We start from the raw sequence: 18,060 nt of genomic DNA, 5'->3' as shown, positions 1-18,060 counted from the left end.
ACTGAGCTACCAAGTCACATATTAATAAAGGATTAGGAATATTATATGAGAACAGATTACTAGAGGCATTAGCAACAGATAGGCAAGAGGAAAATAATTATGACTGCTAAGCTTTTGGATACTTTACTTAGATGCTAAAACACACACAATTTTTATGTTATTCAGATTGTTTCTGGGATGGGGAAGGAAACCATCCATGCCATTTCAAAGGAAACATCCCTGCATTTGCCTGGAGTGATTTAGTTAAATAACAAAAATCTAAATCAGAATGGTTGTACTTCAGAATATGACAACAGTGTCCTAGCCATTGTGCCATTTCCCTCAGGAAAACAATTTGAGTCGTCATAATTATCATCATCCACTGCTGGAGATAGACCTTAGTATTTCTACGCAAATACACCATTGGCATAAACAAAAATTTATATTCTTAAGGATGAGATGCACACACGAGATCTACACAACAGCAAGTGTCAATTTAGAAGCAATGTCCTTGAAGTTTATATGTGCTGTACAGAATCTTCTTCCAAAACGCACCCACAACCAAGGCACGTTAAAACATGTGAAATTCTGTTACTTTATTAATTTAATACTGCATGCTTTATGAGACATTTCCACACAACACCACAACTCTGCACCATCTAATAATACACAAAGAATTGCACAGTGACTAACAGCTCAACAACGAGGGATGGAGTTCATGCAAACAATCACGCTACAAAAAATGTTCATTACAAAACAAAAATCTGGCAGCACTAGTTTATTTTGATTTTAAAATAATTTGTATGGGCTTCTGAAGTATTGTTCAGTTATAAGAATGCCTATTTGACTTAAATAGTATTAACATTGCCCAAGATGCTATTACATAAATAAAAATAAAAAAAAGTTCTTTGGTTAACTCTGGAGAAGAAACTGGAATTTCCACAGGAGTATACAAACACAGACAAAAACACATGGAAAATTTGAATTTCTTTTATTTTAATAACACAACAAAGAAGGCATGTGCCCAAATTAAAATGCTGTTTTGCTTTTTTGGAGAAAAGAGACAAAAATACATAAAAGTTGCCATCAGCACTGCGTGGAGTTGTGATGCTTTCAGTTTGAGAAGCAGTTAACCTTGAAACTTCACAAATATTATGCAATATCTAATTGCCAGACTAGATTGGTGGGTTACATCTCTATTAAGATAATTATGTTTATTTAAAAGTTTAATTTGGACAACGTGCTGTAAACCTAGCTCATTTTATTTAGAAGAATTGTTGTCTTTAAATTTCCAAAATGAAAAAGCTCACTTAAACAAAATTACAATCAAATAAAAATAATAAATATAAATGAAAATGAGGTCAACCTACCACTCATCTTTGTGTGTGGCTCAGAAATGCATGTAACAGCTCAGAGACATTACTACACTACTGGAAATGGAAAAAAGAACACATTGACACCGGTGTGTCAGACCCACCATACTTGCTCCGGACACTGCGAGAGGGCTGTACAAGCAATGATCACACGCATGGCACAGCGGACACACCAGGAACCGCGGTGTTGGCCGTCGAATGGCGCTAGCTGCGCAGCATTTGTGCACCGCCGCCTTCAGTGTCAGCCAGTTTGCCGTGGCATACGGAGCTCCATCGCAGTCTTTAACACAGGTAGCATGCCGCGACAGCGTGGACGTGAACCGTATGTGCAGTTGACGGACTTTGAGCGAGGGCGTATAGTGGGCATGCGGGAGGCCGGGTGGACGTACCGCCGAATTGCTCAACACGTGGGGCGTGAGGTCTCCACAGTACATCGATGTTGTCGCCAGTGGTCAGCGGAAGGAGCATGTGCCCGTCGACCTGGGACCGGACCGCAGCGACGCACGGATGCACGCCAAGACTGTAGGATCCTACACAGTGCCGTAGGGGACCGCACCGCCACTTCCCAGCAAATTAGGGACACTGTTGCTCCTGGGGTATCGGCGAGGACCATTCGCAACCGTCTCCATGAAGCGGGGCTACGGTCCCGCACACCGTTAGGCCGTCTTCCGCTCACGCCCCAACATCGTGCAGCCCACCTCCAGTGGTGTCGCGACAGGCGTGAATGGAGGGACGAATGGAGACGTGTCGTCTTCAGCGATAGAGTCGCTTCTGCCTTGGTGCCAATGATGGTCGTATGCGTGTTTGGCGCCGTGCAGGTGAGTGCCACAATCAGGACTGCATACGACCGAGGCACACAGGGCCAACACCCGGCATCATGGTGTGGGGAGCGATCTCCCACACTGGCCGTACACCTCTGGTGATCGTCGAGGGGACACTGCATAGTGCACGGTACATCCAAACCGTCATCGAACCCATCGTTCTACCATTCCTAGACCGGCAAGGGAACTTGCTGTTCCAACAGGACAATGCACGTCCGCATGTATCCCGTGCCACCCAACGTTCTCTAGAAGGTGTAAGTCAACTACCCTGGCCAGCAAGATCTCCGGATCTGTCCCCCATTGAGCATGTTTGGGACTGGATGAAGCGTCGTCTCACGCGGTCTGCACGTCCAGCACGAACGCTGGTCCAACTGAGGCGCCAGGTGGAAATGGCTGGCAAGCCGTTCCCACCCAGCATCTCTACTATCGTCTCCATTGGAGAATAGCAGCCTGCATTGCTGCGAAAGGTGGATATACACTGTATTAGTACCGACATTGTGCATGCTTTGTTGCCTGTGTCTATGTGCCTGTGGTTCTGTCAGTGTGATCATGTGCTGTATCTGACCCCAGGAATGTGTCAATAAAGTTTCCCCTTCCTGGGACAATGAATTCACGGTGTTCTTATTTCAATTTCCAGGAGTGTATATTGACAGCAAAAAAATTGCAACATCAAGGAGGAGTTAGTGGGGGTGTTTCTACATCTGAAAGATGATGTTTAATCAAATTTCACACCAGTCACATAAGAGTGGCAGTAGTGGCACCACTATAAGGATGTGAATCAGGTTTGCTTTAAATACATGCTGTAATGGTTGTGAGTGTTAATCACATATGAGATATGACACAATGAGTTGATATTAATCAACAACGCCTTTAAGGTGACAAAGGCACAATTATGAACAGCTCACCGAGTTTGATTGAGGCTCTGTAATACGGCTACAAAAAGCTGGATGTTCCTTCTGTGATATAGCAGAAAGATTTGGCAGGAATGTACACGACTGCTGACAGTGGTCATCACAAGATGACATGGCTCCAAACAGCCATGCGGCACTACTGAGAGGGAGTTCAGCGTATGGTTCCACCGAATCATACTGCATCTCCACCAACAGTTGGCACCACAGTGACACAACGAACTGTTGTAAATCGGTTACTTCAAGGACAGCCCTGAGCCAGATGCCCTGTAGTGTGCATTCTGCTGACCCCCAAACCACCACCATTTGCACTTCAGTGGTGTCAAGTGAGAAATTATTGCAGGGCAGGATGAAGGTTTCTGGCATTTTCTTCTGAAAGCTGGGTCCACCTTGGTGCCAGTGATGACTGTATGCTGTTTACGAGGCCAACTGAGGGCCTGCAATCAATCTGCCTGTGTGCTAGACACATGGACCTACACATGGAGTTACTGTCTGAGGTGCGATTTCGTATGACAGCAGGAGCTTTCGTCATTATCCTGTGCTACCTGACTTCAAATTTGTATGTCTTTATTGGTGATTCGACCTACTGCCTGCCATTTATGAAGAGCATATCAGCATCCCATGGATGTTTTGCAATTGGACAATCACCCACATTCACCTGTTGTAACCCGACGTGCTCTACAGAACGTCAACCTGTTGCCTTGGCCTGCTCAATCATCAGATCTGCTTCCAATTGAGTAAATATGGGACATCATCAGATGACAACTTATTGACCGACTAAGTGCAACAGGCATGGAATTCCATCCCACAAGCTTACATTTGGCACTGTACTACAGAATGCATGAATGTTTGCATGCTTGCATTCAACATTCTAGTAACTACACTAGTTATTAATGTAACAGCATTTCACATTTGTTGTGGCTTATCTCACACATTAACCTCTGATCTTGCAATGTTAATCACTTATATATGTTAACTAGACAAATGTATACCCAAAATTTCATTACTCTACATTAATTATTTTTTGGTGTATCGATTTTTTTCCATTAGTGTATTTTTCAAGCTATCTGTAGCTTTTTGTCTAGCTGCAGTAAATACATTCACATACACAAAGCAGATACCCCAAATGCACCCACCCACTGACTAACAATGAAGAGTGCTCAGGCTGACAGTGGTAGGGAAAGAGGTTTGCGGTGTGGGGCTAGGGAGGGGTAAAACTACAGGAGAGGAACAACTGACTATAAGGGAGTACAAAGGGCATTAGCAGAGTTTTAGGCCATTGAAATTACGCAAGTATGGAAAGTGCTGGATGTACAATCCCATCTGTACAGTTGAGAAGAACAGGTGTTGCAGGAAGAAGTGGATCCAAACGTCACAGGTACTTAAGCTGCTATTGAACTAATTAACATGGTGGTGTGCACCATTTTCAGCAACAAATGGGCAAGTTTGAGGTTAGCCACAATTTGAAAATAGCTATTCTTGTGGACGAGTGGTGGTTAGTTGTTACTCCTAGAGCTCAGACAAGACTACAGCACTAAATGGTGAGTGGCTGTAATGGAAGATATCATATTTGGGTCACCCAAGACTAGTATGGTGCATAAGTTAGATGGGTAATATAATACTATTTTAGACAGTGGGGTTGAGCCCATTTCCTAATGGCACTAAGAGGCAGCTGAAGTTTCAGTGAAGGAGGTGATCAAGTTTTTCAGGTCCTGGGTGATTTACGGTGGTAAGAGGACCACTGATTGGTGACTGGTTAAGAAGGACAATGGATCTGTTGGTATCTGTGGCAGGGGAAAGCTTTTTGGATATTCTGGACAGGACATTGCCTGCAAAAGCTATGGCATGGTTATCAGTATATTTTGGTAACACTTGCTTCCCATTTTCATAACAGTATCTACAGGAACAGCAATGATAAGATAGGAACTATTTAATGACAAAGTGACAGTATTCAAAATGAAGGGACTGATGGTGATTTGATATCAACAGAGCTGCTTTCTAGATGTTTATCTTCAAGTCATACATGCTTCCATAAAAATAATCCAGTTGCTTCAACAGCTATATCAACAATATCCATGCCATTTTGGTTGTGTCACCATTATCTGCTCCTCGGAACTACGCAGGTGACAACTATCTCCCCATGTATCTGCCATTCTTGCAAATCCCCCAACCCTAAAATTCTTCTATTCCCTGGCCACCCACTTACCCTCACCATTTCCTCTCCTATCATTTTCCACACCATTCATTTCCTATCCCAACCTTGTACCCCCTTCTTCTCTGTTCGGTCCCCGTTTTGTTACTATCACTGAGAGCCACTTGTCAGCCCCCCATCTCCCATTACCTCCATACCCAGCCCTTGCTCATACACCTAACTTCCTCTCTGTTGTTACACTCACTTTATTTCCTCCAAACCTGTCAACCAGAGCAACCACTCAGGAACAGCACATTTGCTCCAGATATGTGTGGGTACATCTAGCTGTCTATGTTGTGCACTTGAGAGTACACAGAAAGAGTGGTAACTTGTGCATATTGAACCACTTCTTTCAAGTCTGACTATTACTGTGAAAAATGCTGAATTACATCATTAAACTGTAGGTTCCCCTATAAGTTCAAAGGTCGGAGGAAGGCATGGGTATACCACATCCGATAATACAGCACTGTGGTGTTCAAATGCACCTTTGGGTTGAAGAAAACTTTACATGTGACATACACCAATGAACTACAGGAGAGTGATTGCCTTTTCTCACTTTGTTCATTATTTTTATCCCAGAATTTTTATTATTGTAATAAAAATGAAAACTGTTCTTCGTTAGCATCAGACAGGAGGCAACCTCTGAACTGGAGGTTTCTTCATTTAACAAGAGAGAGAAATGTCGAAAGGAAGACTGTTAAGGTATGAAACAAAACCATTACTCAGTGAGCGTTAATTTCTCTCATCTTATCCTCCTGTGTCTCCCTCAATCTGGGGTCCTGGGTGTCTTCCATACATCACCACCGAACAGTCGTAATTTAACCAACGCTTCGTCCTCTTTTCTGAAAGGAAGATGTACTAAAAGTTGGTCGATTAATATTCCTTGTCTTCTGCTGAATGGACAGCTGGATGAACACTCATCCCCCCCCCCCCCCCCACACACACACACACTCTTTTCTTCCCTCTTTTCTTCCCCCTGCTCTTTTCATTGTGTGTATCGTGTCATAAACACATAATCTGAATGTAAGGATGAAGGTATCCATAGTTAGATTACATGGATTAATTTTAATTAAACTTCTAGCTCAAGTAATAACTCCATCTATCCACTCTTCCTGCAAATTTATCATTGGATTGGCCTGACAGAGGTAAAGGGAGCAAGCTATGAGTCCCTTCATTCTATATGCATCAAGGCTGGAAGATTCCTTAGAAAGGAAGGACACAGCAAATAACAGAGAATCAATAAAACCAAGAGAGATGAGCAAGAAGTGAGAAAAGTGTAAGAGGGTGGGCAAACTACTCCAATCAGAAAACAGTTGGAGGCCCACAGGACATGTTATGCACTGGGAAACACACCCTCTGCATGCGACTGACACTTCCTCACCTTCCATTATCACAAGAAAACTTGCAACGAGGACAAGCTGTCAAAATCCCAAGAAACAGAACAATGACGAAGAAGCAGTAATGCAGTGACACATGGAAAGGAATACAAATAATTAAAAGCGTTGGAAGGGCAGGAGCCAGGCCAGATCACCAAGCATGGACAGCCTTGGGCCTGTTGGTCTGAGAAAGCTATGATGCACCCCTCCAATCCCTCAAGTGGCCTCTGAGGCCACTGTACCCTACCTTACAGAGAGAAGTAGAAACCACTTTCATAGGCAAAACATAAAACCAATTCAGCTATTTTGGCACCATAGGAAACATGTCAGAAAGTTTAAGGTTTCACCATCAGGAGGCCAAATTAGAGTAGTCCAATAGGATGTGGGCCACTATCAGGCAGGTGCTACATTGATGACTGGATGCATCCTCATGTCATAGAATGTGGCTGTGGGTCAAGCAAGTGTGGCCACTATAGGGGTGACAGAACGGTAGATTCCGTGCAAGAAGTATGCTCGAAAGACTTGAGACATGCTCATGATTCTCTTTCTTGCTCACAATTTTTTCTGAGAACCAGACCACAAGAATTGGTTGGGCTGTCAGTGTACACCACTTCTGAACCGCAAAAAGCATCAAGGATGACCAGGAACAAGTGGTGAAAAACCATGCGGTCAAAAGACTCTTTTTGTCCAAAGGACATGTCAAGAAAGATCCAAGGATGAGGTACGCACCATGGGAGAGTATGCAATTGCTCCTGTACAGGAAGCAACAATAGGGGAAGCTGGAGTTCAGAGCAGATACACTGTATGCAAACTGCAGTCTGCACTCCAGCTGTTGTTACTGAGGCAGTGAAGAGTATTGAGGTGTGACTAGCACACTCACTTAACCTGGTGAAGACGAGAAAGCCCTGTGAACTGGGCACTGAGACTATTCCCAGGAAGTGACAGATATTCCACCATTTTGAGCAACCGATCATTGAGGTCAAGTTCCAGTTGCGGATGGACATTACAACGGTGACAGACACGCATGATGTATGTCTTGGTGGCTGAAAACTGGAAGTCATGGGTGAGAGCCCAGGACTGCATTTTTTGTATGGCACCCTGCAGTTGCTGTTCAGGAACACCCATGGTGGAGGGACAATGTTATTGTTGTTGTTGTTGTGGTTGTTGTCTTCAGTCCTGAGACTGGTTTGATGCAGCTCTTCATGCTACTCTATCCTGTGCAAGCTTCTTCATCTCCCAGTACTTGCTGCAACCTACAACCTTCTGAATCTGCTTAGTGTATTCATCTCCTGGTCTCCCTTTACTATTTTTATTCTCCACGCTGCCCTCCAATACTAAATTGGTGATCCCTTGATGCCTCAGAACATGTCCTACCAATCGATCCCTTCTTCTGGCCAAGTTGTGCCACAAACTTCTCTTCTCCCCAATCCTATTCAATACTTCCTCATTAGTTATGTGATCTACCCATCTAATCTTCAGCATTCTTCTGTAGCACCACAATTCGAAAGCTTCTATTCTCTTCTTGACCAAACTATTTATCGTTAATGTTTCACTTCCATACATGGCTACACTCCATTACATAATTACAATGTCATCGGCAAACCTCAACGTTTTTATATCTGCTCCGTGGATTTTAATACCTACTCCGAATTTTTCTTTTGTTTCCTTCACTGCTTGCTCAATATGTTGTTGTTGTTGTCTTCAGTCCTGAGACTGGTTTGATGCAGCTCTCCATGCTACTCTATCCTGTGCAAGCTGCTTCATCTCCCAGTACCTACTGCAACCTACATCCTTCTGAATCTGCTTAGTGTACTCATCTCTCGGTCTCCCTCTACGATTTTTACCCTCCACGCTGCCCTCCAATGCTAAATTTGTGATCCCTTGATGCCTCAAAACATGTCCTACCAACCGATCCCTTCTTCTAGTCAAGTTGTGCCACAAACTTGTCTTCTCCCCAATCCTATTCAATACCTCCTCATTAGTTACGTGATCTATCCACCTTATCTTCAGTATTCTTCTGTAGCACCACATTTCGAAAGCTTCTATTCTATTCTTGTCCAAACTAGTTATCGTCCATGTTTCGCTTCCATACATGGCTACACTCCAAACAAATACTTTCAGAAACGACTTCCTGATACATAAATCTATATTCGATGTTAACAAATTTCTCTTCTTCAGAAACGCTTTCCTTGCCATTGCCAGTCTACATTTTATATCCTCTCTACTTCGACCATCATCAGTTATTTTACTTCCTAAATAGCAAAACTCCTTTACTACTTTAAGTGTCTCATTTCCTAATCTAATTCCCTCAGCATCACCCGATTTAATTTGACTACATTCCATTATCCTCGTTTTGCTTTTGTTAATGTTCATCTTATATCCTCCTTTCAAGACACTGTCCATTCCGTTCAACTGCTCTTCCAAGTCCTTTGCCGTCTCTGACAGAATTACAATGTCATCGGCGAACCTCAAAGTTTTTACTTCGTCTCCATGAATTTTAATACCTACTCCAAATTTTTCTTTTGTTTCCTTTACTGCTTGCTCAATATACAGATTGAATAACATCGGGGAGAGGCTACAACCCTGTCTCACTCCTTTCCCAACCACTGCTTCCCTTTCATGCCCCTCGACTCTTATTACTGCCATCTGGTTTCTGTACAAATTATAAATAGCCTTTCGCTCCCTGTATTTTACCCCTGCCACCTTTAGAATTTGAAAAAAGAGTACTCCAGTCAACATTGTCAAAAGCTTTCTCTAAGTCTACAAATGCTAGAAACGTAGGTTTGCCTTTTCTTAATCTTTCTTCTAAGATAAGTCGTAAGGTCAGTATTGCCTCACGTGTTCCAACATTTCGACGGAATCCAAACTGATCCTCCCCGAGGTCTGCATCTACCAGTTTTTCCATTCGTCTGTAAAGAATTCGCGTTAGTATTTTGCAGCCGTGGCTTATTAAACTGATAGTTCGGTAATTTTCACATCTGTCAGCACCTGCTTTCTTTGGGATTGGAATTATTATATTCTTCTTGAAGTCTGAGGGTATTTCGCCTGTCTCATACATCTTGCTCACCAGCTGGTAGAGTTTTGTCATGACTGGCTCTCCCAAGGCCGTCAGTAGTTCTAATGGAATGTTGTCTACTCCAGGGGCCTTGTTTCGACTCAGGTCTTTCAGTGCTCTGTCAAACTCTTCACGCAGTATCGTATCTCCCATTTCGTCTTCATCTACATCCTCTTCTATTTCCATAATATTGTCCTCAAGTACATCGCCCTTGTATAAGCCTTCTATATACTCCTTCCACCTTTCTGCCTTCCCTTCTTTGCTTAGAACTGGGCTGCCATCTCAGCTCTTGATATTCATACACGTGGTTCTCTTCTCTCCAAAGGTCTCTTTAATTTTCCTGTAGGCAGTATCTATCTTACCCCTAGTGAGATAAGCTTCTACATCCTTACATTTGTCCTCTAGCCATCCCTGTTTAGCCATTTTGCACTTCCTGTCGATCTCATTTTTGAGACGTTTGTATTCCTTTTTGCCTGCTTCATTTACTGCATTTTTATATTTTCTCCTTTCATCAATTAAATTCAATATTTCTTCTGTCACCCAAGGATTTCTAGCAGCCCTCGTCTTTGTACCTACTTTATCCTCTGCTGCCTTCACTACTACATCCCTCAGAGTTACCCATTCTTCTTCTACTGTATTTCTTTCCCCTATTCCTGTCAATTGTTCCCTTATGCTCTCTCTGAAACTCTGTACAACCTCTGGTTCTTTCAGTTTATCCAGGTCCCATCTCCTTAATTTCTCACATTTTTGCAGTTTCTTCAGTTTTAATCTACAGGTCATAACCAATAGATTGTGGTCAGAGTCCACATCTGCCCCTGGAAATGTCTTACAACTTAAAACCTGGTTCCTAAATCTCTGTCTTACCATTATATAATCTATATGATACCTTTTAGTATCTCCAGGGTTCTTCCACGTATACAACCTTCTTTCATGATTCTTAAACCAAGTGTTAGCTATGATTAAGTTGGGCAGACTGAATAACATCGGGGAGAGGCTACAACCCTGTCTCACTCCCTTCCCAACCACTGCTTCCCTTTCATGCCCCTCGACTCTTATAACCGCCATCTGGTTTCTGTATAAACTGTAAATAGCCTTTCGCTCCCTATGTTTTATCCCAGTCGCCTTTAGAATTTTAAAGGAAATATTCCAGTCTACATTGTCAAAAGCTTTCTCTTAGTCTACAAATGCTAGAAACATAGGTTTGCCTTTCCTTAATCTTTCTTCTAAGATAAGACGTAAGGTCAGTATTGCCTCACATGTTCCAACATTTCTACGAAATCCAAACTGATCTTCCCCGATGTTGGCATCTACCAGTTTTTCCATTTGTCTGTAAAGAATTCACGTTAGTATTTTGCAGTTGTGACTTATTAAACTGATTGTTCGGTAATTTTCACATGTGTCAACACCTGCTTTCTTTGGGATTGGAATTATTATATTCTTCTTGAAGTCTGAGGGTATTTCGCCTGTCTCATACATCTTGCTCACCAGATGGTAGAGTTTTGTCAGGACTGGCTCTCCCAAGGCCATCAGTATTTCCAATGACATGTTATCTACTCCTGGGCCTTGTTTCGACTCAGGTCTTTCAGTGCTCTGTCAAACTCTTCACGCAGTATTGTATCTCCCATTTCATCTTATCTACATCCTCTTCCTTTTCCATAATATTGTCCTCAAGTACATCGCCTGCATATAGACCGTCTATATACTCCTTCCTCCTTTCTGCTTTCCCTTCTTTGCTTAGAACTGGGTTTCTATCTGAGCTCTTGGTATTCATACAAGTGGTTCTCTTTTCTCCAAAGGTCTCTTTAATTTCCCTGTAGGCAGTATCTATCATATCCCTAGTGAGATAAGCCTCTACATCCTTACATTTGTCCTCCACCCATCCCTCCTTGGCCATTTTGCACTTCCTGCCAATCTCATTTTCAAGACGTTTGTATTCCTTTTCGCCTGCTTCATTTACTGCATTTTTATATTTTCTCCTTTCATCAATTAAATTCAATATTTCTTCTGTTACCCAAGGGTTTTATTAGCCTTCGTCTTTTTACCTACTTGATCCTCTACTGCCTTCACTATTTCATCCCTCAAAGCTACCCATTCTTCTTCTACTGAAGCAAATGTGAGTATCATCAGTTTACATGGAGGGCAACAGTGTTGACCCACAGTTGCAGCTAAACCACTGAAAGCTACTACACAAAGGGGCACACTCAATACAGAGCCCTCGGGTACCCCATGCTCCTGTGTATGGTGGGTACCATGGGAAGCATCAATGTAAACCTGGAAAGCACAGCATGACACATAGTTCCGGAGAAAAATCCAGAGTGGGGCCCCGGAGGCCCTACCCATGGAGGAAAACAAGGATGTGATGACACCATGCAGTACTCTAAGCCTTTTTCAAGTCGAAGAAGACAGCAATAAGATACTGATGTCGGGCAAAAGCTGACTGGATAGCAGACTCCAGGCAGACCAAACTATCAGCAGTAGAATGGTTTTGGTGAAAACTGAACTAGGACGGAGCAGAAGACCCAGAGACTTAAACGTACTAACAATGTCACTGGCTCAGCATAAGTTCAAGCAACTTGCAGATAACATTAGCGAGACTAATTGTGCAACAGCTGTCCATCTTAAGGGTGTATTTACACAGTTTCAGTACCACAATGCTTACGCTTTCTTGACACTGAGCCGAGAAATCACCCTTGCTTCTGATACAGTTGAAAATGGCAAGGATGTGTTGTTGGCAATCCATCAGTAAGTGTTTGAGCATTTGGCTATGGATGTGGTCTGGCCCTGCAGCCCTTTCAGGGCAAAGAGCTAGGCCACCGATTTCCCAATCACCAAACAGAGCATTATATGGCTGCACATGACATGTTGCAAAAGGTAAGTGAATTTACTCCAGCCACTGTTTGAGGACATGAAATGCAGGCTGATAATTCTCAGACACAGTGGCTCAAGCATAATGTAGAGTAAAATGTTTGGCAACAGCATCTGGGTCAGTGTAGTGAACACAATTCATGGAGATACCATATACACCTGTGGGGGACTGGTGTCCATGGAAATATCAAATCTTTGACTAAAAGTGAAAAGGAGGGGTATGTAGTCCAATGATAGTAACATTCCATTCCTCAAAACTTGTTTCTGTAATTTTATGAGGTCACAGAGCCAATGAGGTGCTCCATCGATGGGTATTACTTATGGCATTGGACAGCCCATCTGCGATCATATCTAACGGCCGCGGTGATTTTGGAAGACGACCGTACTGTCATCCGATGGAGGAATCTCAAGGAATGGCAGTTGCTAAGTCTGCTGCTGAAAGAATGGCTATGGTTGTGCTCTCACCAACCGCATCGATACCCCCACATGGTGGTGTGATTATGGTGACGGCAGAGGCAAAGGAATCTTGGTCAGCACTTTTGGAGCCCTTCTGTATTGACACCCAGGTGACTGATACTGAGAAGGGAGGAGACTATCCAAAATCACTGACACAAATGTTATCATGGATCCTCCAAAAGATGGAGCGGAAAAGATCAGGGCTGCAAATGGAAAGATCAATGGCCGAATAAGGTGTCTGTGCTGAAGTTCTGATGGCTGTACCACATCCAGTAGCTTTGTTGCAGCCAGTGGTTGTAGTTTCACCCCAAACAGTTTTGTGGGAATCGAAGTCACCCAAAATGAGAAAGGATGGGGGAGTTGAGAAATCAATGCAGATGACATGGTCTGAGACACATCGTCATAGAGAGAGAGATATATATATATGTCACAGATGACAAATTTCAAAAACCACAGCCTCCAAAGTCTTACCAAGTGGCATGGGTCTGCTGTAGACGGAATCCAGAATGTAGATGCAAACTCCATCCTGAGGCCTGATTTTAAAATAGCCCTGATAGACGCAGAGGGTAGGAGTTCGCAATGCTGGAAGCCTAGTTTCCAGAAGGGCAACGCAAATTGGTATTCAGTGGGGATGTGAAGGGCTCATGAAGGTAGGTCATGCCCAAGGATTACCTGCTGCCATTGGGGGGTGGGGTTATTAAGTGCCATAAACGTCACCAGAAACTCTGCCTTGGGTGCTGTGGTGTTGTCCAGAGCTTGATGACACAACAAAGTTGACAATGGGAATTGATACTACAGACATTAGCAAGGGCTTGCTGCAATCTCAAATGAAGACCTCACCTCCATTTCAGCACAGCAGTGCCCTTGCACCAGAGGTCAAGTACACAATCAGCCCAGTACGTGACCTCAGCTAGAGCAGTCTCAAATCATAGTGCAGATCCAAGTTGTTAAGTTTCTGATGAGCTGTGCCTTAGCAAAGTTTTAACATTGTGGCTCAAGAGAACAGTTTGCTAATTAGTGCATCAAATGACAGTTTTAAATTACCCAGTACTCCTGTGGCAAAGGAGTGTGTCAAAGTTAAGTAAATCTTTTATTGATCTATGTAATTATGTGAATTAATATTCATTTGTTCTAGTTTGATGAGCCTTCTCCCAGAACAATCAAAGGAACTAAATTTATGGCTGGTCAAAAGTAGTTTCATCTGGTCACAACAGGTACAGAGTCAGAACATGAAGAGTCTCGTGGCACATGAACCACCTCTGTCGAAGTGGGCTTCTTTTTGTCCCACTTCTCACTGGATGGTTTCAGGGTCTGTGACAGTTTGTCTGCCATAGTTTCAGGGACAAAATGAGGAATATGAAGCCCTATGACCAGCAACCCATGGCTCCTTCAGAGGCTGGCTGGTATCCAGCTGCAGATCAACAGGATCCTGGGAAGTAGCCAGGAGAGGTAACATTGCAGGTCACATCTCCCAGGGCTGTAGTAATTCTTTCCTTCAGAAGAAATTACTGAGACCATGCAAACACCAGTGAAAGAAAGTTTACATTGCTTTATTTGCGAATCATCTACCTGGGTGCCACCAAATGCAAATGGGGGCTCGCCCCATGGGTGCCATCCAGCCACAGCCACCTGGACAGGTAACCATTGCCTACTATCCGTGCTCACTGCATGTTCAAGGGGTTACCTAATTGTAGGTACTTGATGATCATCATCCCCCCCCCCGCCCCCGAAAAAAATAAAAATAATATAAATAAATAGAAACAACAACAACAACATAGGATGGCTACTGTTACTGTGTTAGGTTTATTACTCTATCCAGAAAGGAAGGGTGCCCAGACAGGAAAGAACAAAAGGTGGAAAGTACAAAGTACACTGAAATGTTTGGCCTTCCCCGCAAGATTCAACTAACAATAAAATTTGGAAAAGGAAAGGTAGGACAAATCCCGCAAAGGGGACCATGTAGTGAAGGATGGAAAGTTTATAGCAATTGAGGGGGGGGGGGGGGGGGGGGGGGGGGGGGGAGAGAGGAAATTTAGGTCACCTATTGTAGAATATTTCCAGTTTTAAGCTTTTAGGATTTAGCTTAATAGCCAGTTTATTTAAGAGTGTACTACTCATCAAGTTTTGAAGAGCTCCTGCCTCAGCTTGTATTTATTGCAGATCTCTTTGAAAATAAAAAGAAGTTCCTACAGTTTCCTCATTATGGCAATAAATATTTTCACTTGTCAATCAAACCCTCTTGCTAGTCTGAGTCAGCAGTGAAAGCTACTATCCCCCCCCCCCCCCCCCCCCCCCCTCTCTCTCTCTCTCTCTCTCTCTCTCTCTCTCTCTCTCTCTCTCTCTCTAAGGGCTGTAATGCACAAGGCAGTCTGGCTGCAGCTGCTAATAAAACAATGACAGTTCATTGCAGCCTGTGCACTAGGAAACCATGATCTGTGTGTGGCAGCCATCAGAGCATGTTTTGTTGCACAGCAGCTGGCTGGCTCCACACAGTCAGTTGTGAGCAGGTTGTCTTGTGGAGAACATATGTGGCTGCCTTCAGTCTACGTGCACTTGTCGAAGCAGACAGACCTGGTTTGCATCACGAAACAAAATTCATTATGATTCTACGCTGCTTGAAGAATCTGGGCAAATTTACACTTCTCGAGGGAAGTACAATGTGTCTTCAAATTCATAGTCACCGCTTTCTCACACATAATTACGTAAATCCTTCTCGAACATCCACTAGTCGATGAAATATTCTTAAATTATTTACCGGAACGATAACTGTGCATTCTACTGAGACAGTTGGTATTAAAAAATGTTTTGTTGTTTGTTGAACTCCTTATGAATGCATTAAATTTTCAATTATATCAACTGTCTCGTCAAAGATGATGGTGTATGGAATTGGTACTCCATTGTTTGATATCGAGCTTTTCTCCGATACTAGTCAATTTTAATTGACGAGTTTTTCATGAAAAACTGACTGCTTAAAAATAGATTAGTCACTACACATTCCATATGCTTGCTCATCTATGTATGTGAAGATCCATCTGCGTCAAATAAAGAAAGTAAAATGACAGAAAAATAGTTTTTATAATTACATTAAAGTGAGCCTGAATAATGTGGTTTTGGGTTTCTTATGAGACAAAAGGTAAACAATTACACCATCCTCCATATCCATTTCACTCGGCTTATTGGGGATGACTGATCGTTAGCTGTCTGTTCATTCTGGTTAACTCAGCTAGGCTACTGCAGCCTCATTGCTGGTACTCAGGAGATTCCACATTGGTCTCAAACTGCCACAAGGAAGTAATGAACTCCACTAACAGATCACGCATTCTTGAGTAATACTAATTCAATACCTCGAAAACTCTTTTGCAAACTCTTGTGATAAGTAGTATAATGGTTTAAGAATACGTAAATAAATTAGTTGAGTAGATAAGTTATTTTCTTAACTCTTCCTTACAACAATAATCTACAGTAAAAAATCCAATAATTATATTTCATTCATCTCTTTATGTTTCATCCTAAAGCACATATTCCCACTATTTTCTATTATTAGATAATGACTAGTTTTTCCTTTTTGTTTACCTAATTAAAAAGTCATTTTATAAAGAAAATTAAAAATAGAACACACCTGCAAATCATCACTATGTGCTTGAAGAGCACATTCACACTTACGGATCAACATGTCTGTTGCAGATTTAGCTTCATTTTCATCACATCCCCGTTTCTTTATCAAGGAATCTTGTAAACTTGTTGCATGGCTACTAAAAATATCATTTATGCAGTCCTTCACTGAAATTGCAAAACCATGAGACACATTACAAATTGTACCATATTCATGACACACAAGAATGTAAACAATCCTTGACAATTTTAACATCTTAGCAAAAACAGTGCTACTAAAGAAAAGCATATTCTCAGATTAATGAAGGAACCGATGGACTCGCTGTTTTGTCCTCTCCCACAAATCAACCAATCACATTAATTAAGAAATGGAAAGGTTTGGTTACATCTACATTTTACAAGCTACTTTACAGAATGTTGTGGAATGTATTTTTAGCACCTCTCTCCTGCTCCAGTCATGGAAAGGAAGACTGTAAGTAAGCCTAAATATGAGCCCAGTTTTTTTCTGATTTTCCCATTACAGACATTTCGCGAGATGTATGTAGGAGGAAGTAATATATTGCATTAATGTACTCAGAAATTTATCAGTACACCTCTTTATGATACACAACTCTCTTGTAATGTCTGCCATTGGAATTTGATGAGCATTTCCAAAAAACTCTGCAATTCAAATGGCTCTGAACACTACGAGACTTAACATCTGAGGTCATCAGTCCCCAAGAACTTAGAACTACTTAAATCTAACTAACCAAAGGACATCACACACACCCATGCCCGTGACAGGATTCAAACCTGCGACTGTAGCGGTCGCGCAGTTCCAGACTGAAGCGCCGAGAACCGCTCGGCCATACCAGCCGGCCTCTGTAATTCATCTCCGCTATTAATCCCAGGTAGTAGTGTCTGAGACTGACAAATAACAGTCGCAAATTGGTTAAGTGTTTTGTAAGCCATTTTTTTCTTGAATGAATTACATTTACATATCTTCCCAGGAATAACTGCTTTGCCTACAATTTGTTTTCCATGGTTGTTAGACTTTAGGCCATTGCAGACATACCTTGCTAGAAGTTTTCATTTGTGCTGTTTACGGTGATTTATACCAATCAGTAATGGGGTATGCATGTGCAATACCCTACATTCTTTACATTGTGGTCAGCTTCCAATATTTGTGTCAATCCTCAGCATATCTTCCTGCATTAAACTACATGAACTGCTGTCGCATCTTTTTTTATATCCAACAGCATCATCATGAAGCTTCATACACACCTTAGGGTGCTCCAGTAGTTACTTTTACATTTATTAAAAATGATGTGCGAAATTCTGTCTGCTGATGTGTGAACAGACTCTCCCAATGTATACAACTGATGAAAAGCTCTCACATTTCCAGCTGGATGGTAGTATTCAAATATCTTTTTTAACACTGCCAC

At 42.4% G+C, this 18,060-nt stretch overlaps 1 protein-coding gene across 1 annotated transcript in view; it reads right to left on the bottom strand.

Moving 5' to 3' along the window:
• LOC126336816 (protein MIS12 homolog) overlaps positions 1-18,060 on the bottom strand; it is a 56,418-nt gene that overhangs the window by 20,667 nt on the left and 17,691 nt on the right. The window contains exon 2 of the mRNA XM_050000874.1: positions 16,644-16,804. Within this exon, the coding sequence (XP_049856831.1) occupies positions 16,644-16,804 (161 nt within the window). The remainder of the gene's footprint in view (positions 1-16,643; positions 16,805-18,060) is intronic.

Source organism: Schistocerca gregaria, chromosome 2 (genome assembly GCF_023897955.1).
Source record: "Schistocerca gregaria isolate iqSchGreg1 chromosome 2, iqSchGreg1.2, whole genome shotgun sequence".
NCBI classification, from domain to species: Eukaryota; Metazoa; Arthropoda; class Insecta; order Orthoptera; family Acrididae; genus Schistocerca; species Schistocerca gregaria.
This window is presented reverse-complemented; position numbering and strand designations above follow the sequence as displayed.